Raw genomic sequence first — 4,589 nt, forward strand, 5'->3', positions numbered from 1 at the left:
CTCCCAGGGACAATAAAGGGACCATCTACCACTGGATAAGAAAAAATAAATGAATAAATAATAACGATAAAAATAAAGATAAAAAAATAAAGATTGTGCAGGAGAGCACCAAAATAATAAAAAAGAACAAAAAAAACCGAGGAAAAATAATTAAAAAGAATTAAAAATAAAAAAATAAAATAATAGAAAGATAAATAAATAAATAAAGAAAACGAGAATAAATAGATATTCTTACGAGGCCTCATCCCCTTTGATACGTAGGCTGGACATGCAAACAACTCATGAACGATTAAGTAAAAGTATGCATAAAATATTTTTATTTCTTATATTGATAATTATACAAATATAAAACTAAGTCATCAGATGAGTGTTCTAGAATTCCCCCGATCCACCTAGAAAGAACAAAAGAAGGGCAGATTAGTATAGTTACATATAGTGGTAACACAAAAAGATATAACAATACCAAGTATCAATACCACGAATTACATATATTAGAGGATTATTGAGCAACCACCCTATGGGGGGTCTTAAACTCAACGTTCAAGCCCCCTGGTTTCAATGAACCAAGTTTAAAAATCCATTTCAACTCTAATCTCTTTAAGACAGCTTGTCGATCCCCACCTCGTTTAAGCGGAGGGACATGATCGACTATAACAAATTTTAATTCCTTTTCTGTGTGTCCAGAAGTTGCAAAATGACTCGATACCGGCAAATCTAACTTTTTTTTACGTATTGTGTACCTATGTTGGTTTAAACGTGTCTTCAGGTCCCAAGTGGTCTCCCCCACATACAGGAGGCCACATGGGCACCAAAGCACGTAAACCACATAAGAACTGTTACACGTTAGATAGTACTTAATAGGATAAGTTTGTCCATTCCTAGGGTGTACAAAATTGTTACCCTTACACATCAATCCACAATTTATACATTGTCTACAGGGAAAGCTTCCTTTATTTACAACGGACAGATACCTCTGTGTGCCACCTTTTTTCTGAGAAATGTCCGCCTTAACCAGTCTGTCTTTTAGATTTGTTTGTCTTCTATAGGATAAAAGGGGGTAAGAGTTAAATTCAGAAATATTACAACAATCCTGTATAATGTGCCAATGTTTTCTGATAATACTGCCTATAGCCTTAGAGTCCTCACTATAGGTGGTTACAAAAGGCACCCGTGTGTCATTCTTAATCCTTCTCTCTGGTACCTCCTCCATTTGTTCCACATGGGTTCTATGTCTCTGTACCAAATCCCTGGGGTAACCCCTCTTGGCAAAATTGTCAGTCATCCTTTTCAATGCCGTTTCCAATTTATCTTTTGTGTCTGTAATCCTCCTTGCCCTCAGCATCTGGCTGAAGGGCAAGGAGTTAACCATAGGTCTTGGGTGACAGCTCTCAAATTTCAATAACATGTTACAATCAGTCGGTTTAATGTACAAGTCAGTGGTCAGACCACCATTTTCAACTCTGACCAGTACATCCAGAAAATTAATGGACTCATAAGAATGTGTGAGAGTAAACTTAATACTTGTTATGACATCATTCAGATAGTCCTGAAAAGAGAGTAATTCAGACACTCCCCCACTCCAAATGAGGAAGATGTCGTCTATGTATCGCCACCACCCCAGGACATGCCTGAAGTGGTGCGACACATAGACGTACATCTCCTCAAAATGCGCCATATATATATTTGCGTATGTAGGCGCAGTGTTGCTCCCCATTGCGGTCCCTCTTTTCTGTAAAAAAAATTCATCATTAAAGAGAAAATAATTATTCTCGAGGACCAGCTGTAATAGGGAGACCAGAAAATCAATTTTTTGTGGAGAAAAGGTAGCTTCCGTCAAACATCTGGTGACTGCCTCCACACCTCCATCATGTTGGATGGAGGTGTAGAGGCTCACCACATCAAAGGAGGCAATGATAGTACCGGGTCCCACCCTAATTCCCTTAATCTTGTCCAGAAAGTCAGCAAGATGGCACTGTTGAGCTCATGGGGATGTGCGCATGCGTACTGTGACGCTGCGCTCGTCTCCTTGGGTACTGCAATGCCTTCAGCCGATTGGTTGAGTCACGTGGACAAACACTCATTGAACAGGTTACGCAGGCGCAGTCTGCATTACCCCACGCTAGCTACTGTAATGGCGTTTACTATGCGATCATCCGGTGAGTGTTTACTCCCCCCCACCTTTTTAATCTTTATTATTTTCTACACATGGTTATCACTTGTCTAAATTAAATGCGATTAAGCATTTATCCTAATCTCTTGTGCACTGTATGATATATGTGTGTTTTTTACAATTATGTATACAATTTTGATATATTGTGTGATTAATTTTTTGTGGTTGAATATCTTATATGCACTTTGAGTATGCACTATGATGCACTTTATTCACTAATTGTTATTTACTCTTTTTGGTATCTGGTGTGATTGATACCCTTATATAAATGTGGTTAACACTATTGATATACTGCTTGAGAAAGGTCAGGTTGAGCTGACTGAAACGTCGCTGCTGTTTTGACACCTGTTATGGAATAAAATCTTCACTTTTTTGGAATTGGTGCTGTGGACAAGATCTCTTTTTGCTGTCTAAATTATTTAAGGTCCTCTAACCAAGGATCCAGGATCTGCGTGCACCCCCATACGGATAATTTTTTTAAATTGGATGTGCTGTTCTTCTATCTTCTTCTAGATATGAGAGATAGATATGAGATAGATAGATATGAGATAGATATGAGAGAGATAGATATGAGATAGATAGATAGCTATGAGATAGATAGATATGAGAGATAGATATGAGATAGATAGATATGAGATAGATATGAGAGAGATAGATATGAGATAGATAGATAGCTATGAGATAGATAGATATGAGAGATAGATATGAGATAGATAGATATGAGATAGATATGAGAGAGATAGATATGAGAGAGATAGATATGAGATAGATAGATATGAGATAGATATGAGAGAGATAGATATGAGATAGATAGCTATGAGATAGATAGATATGAGAGATAGATATGAGATAGATAGATATGAGATAGATATGAGAGAGATAGATATGAGAGAGATAGATATGAGATAGATAGATAGCTATGAGATAGATAGATAGATAGATAGATAGATAGATAGATATGAGAGAGATAGATAGCTATGAGATAGATAGATATGAGATAGATAGATAGCTATGAGATAGATAGATATGAGATAGATAGATATGAGAGAGAGATATATAGATATGAGAGAGATAGATATGAGAGAGATAGAAATGAGATAAATAGATATGAAATAGATAGATATGAGATAGATAGATATGGGATAGATAGATATGGGATAGATAGATATGGGAGAGATAGATATGGAAGAGATAGATATGGGAGAGATAGATATGATATAGATAGATATGAGATATATATGAGATAGATAGATAGATATGAGAGAGATAGATATGATATAGATAGATATGAGATAGATAGATAGATATGAGATAGATAGATATGAGATAGATAGATATGAGAGAGAGATATATAGATATGAGAGAGATAGATATGAGAGAGATAGAAATGAGATAAATAGATATGAAATAGATAGATATGAGATAGATAGATATGGGATAGATAGATATGGGATAGATAGATATGGGAGAGATAGATATGGAAGAGATAGATATGGGAGAGATAGATATGATATAGATAGATATGAGATATATATGAGATAGATAGATAGATATGAGAGAGATAGATATGATATAGATAGATATGAGATAGATAGATATATATGAGAGAGATAGCTATGAGATAGATAGATAATATGAGATAGATAGATGATAGACCAGTGGTCTTCAACCTGCGGACCTCCAGATGTTACAAAACTACAATTGCCAGCATGCCCGGACAGCCATGCCGGGAGTTGTAGTTTTGAAACATCTGGAGGTCCGCAGGTTGAAGACCACTGTGATAGACAGACATGTGATAGACAGACAGACAGCCTGCAACCAGTCCCAGCGTCTAAGGGGCCATGGTCGGGGAAGAGAGACAGATATATAGATATGAGATAAATAATTAGATAGATATGAAATTGATAATTACAGTACATAGATGCCTTTGGCTCTGTGGGCATGCTGGGAGTTGTAGTTTTGCAAAAGCTGTAGACACCCTGGTTGATAAGGAATGAAATAAAAGTAAATAGACACTATCTCATTGTTTCTCAACCAGGGTGCCCTCACCAGTTGCATAACTAAAACTCCCAGCATGCCCACACAGCCAAAGGCACGCTGGCAGTTATGGTTTTGCAACAGCTGGAGGCACGCTGGTTGAGAAACACTGCTCCCTCTAATCCCCAAGTTGCAACTTGAACTCCCCCCTCTCCGAAGCTGGGGGGTGGGGAGGACAGGGTGAAGGCAGAGCAGGGGGAGAGAGGAAATGCACGAGGTTCATCCAGAGATGATCACGTCCTGTACAAACACAATGCACCCTATGTCCTCCATATGGGGCTAATAAACACCCCGTGAAAACTGAAAGCAGCCCGTACACTTCCCTTGTAACCCGTGGAGATGAGGGAGACGTGTACGTCCCCTCCCCCTGCTCTACTTCACA

The 4,589-nt window shown here is 37.9% G+C and overlaps 1 protein-coding gene across 1 annotated transcript; it reads right to left on the bottom strand.

The window, feature by feature from the left end:
• Positions 1-316: 316 nt before the first annotated feature.
• On the bottom strand, positions 317-1,807 carry LOC130328055 (uncharacterized). The gene is made up of 2 exons (XM_056553471.1): positions 972-1,807; positions 317-392 (listed from the first exon to the last, which is right to left on the bottom strand). Exons 1-2 carry the CDS (start codon positions 1,712-1,714, stop codon positions 317-319), a joined length of 819 nt encoding a protein of 272 aa, XP_056409446.1. The 5' UTR covers positions 1,715-1,807.
• Between the last annotated feature and the right edge of the window lie 2,782 nt (positions 1,808-4,589).

This window comes from Hyla sarda, chromosome 1 (genome assembly GCF_029499605.1).
Source record: "Hyla sarda isolate aHylSar1 chromosome 1, aHylSar1.hap1, whole genome shotgun sequence".
Taxonomy (NCBI): domain Eukaryota; kingdom Metazoa; phylum Chordata; class Amphibia; order Anura; family Hylidae; genus Hyla; species Hyla sarda.

What these genes read in the sequence shown, in the direction of transcription:
- LOC130328055 (XM_056553471.1), bottom strand. Translation starts at nt 1,714, where the DNA reads ATGGGGAGCAACACTGCGCCTACATACGCAAATATATATATGGCGCAT. An exon ending in AAAAAAGGTGGCACACAGAG is followed by an intron (nt 393 to 971) that starts GTATCTGTCCGT and finishes TGTTCTTTCTAG; the next exon opens with GTGGATCGGGGGAATTCTAG.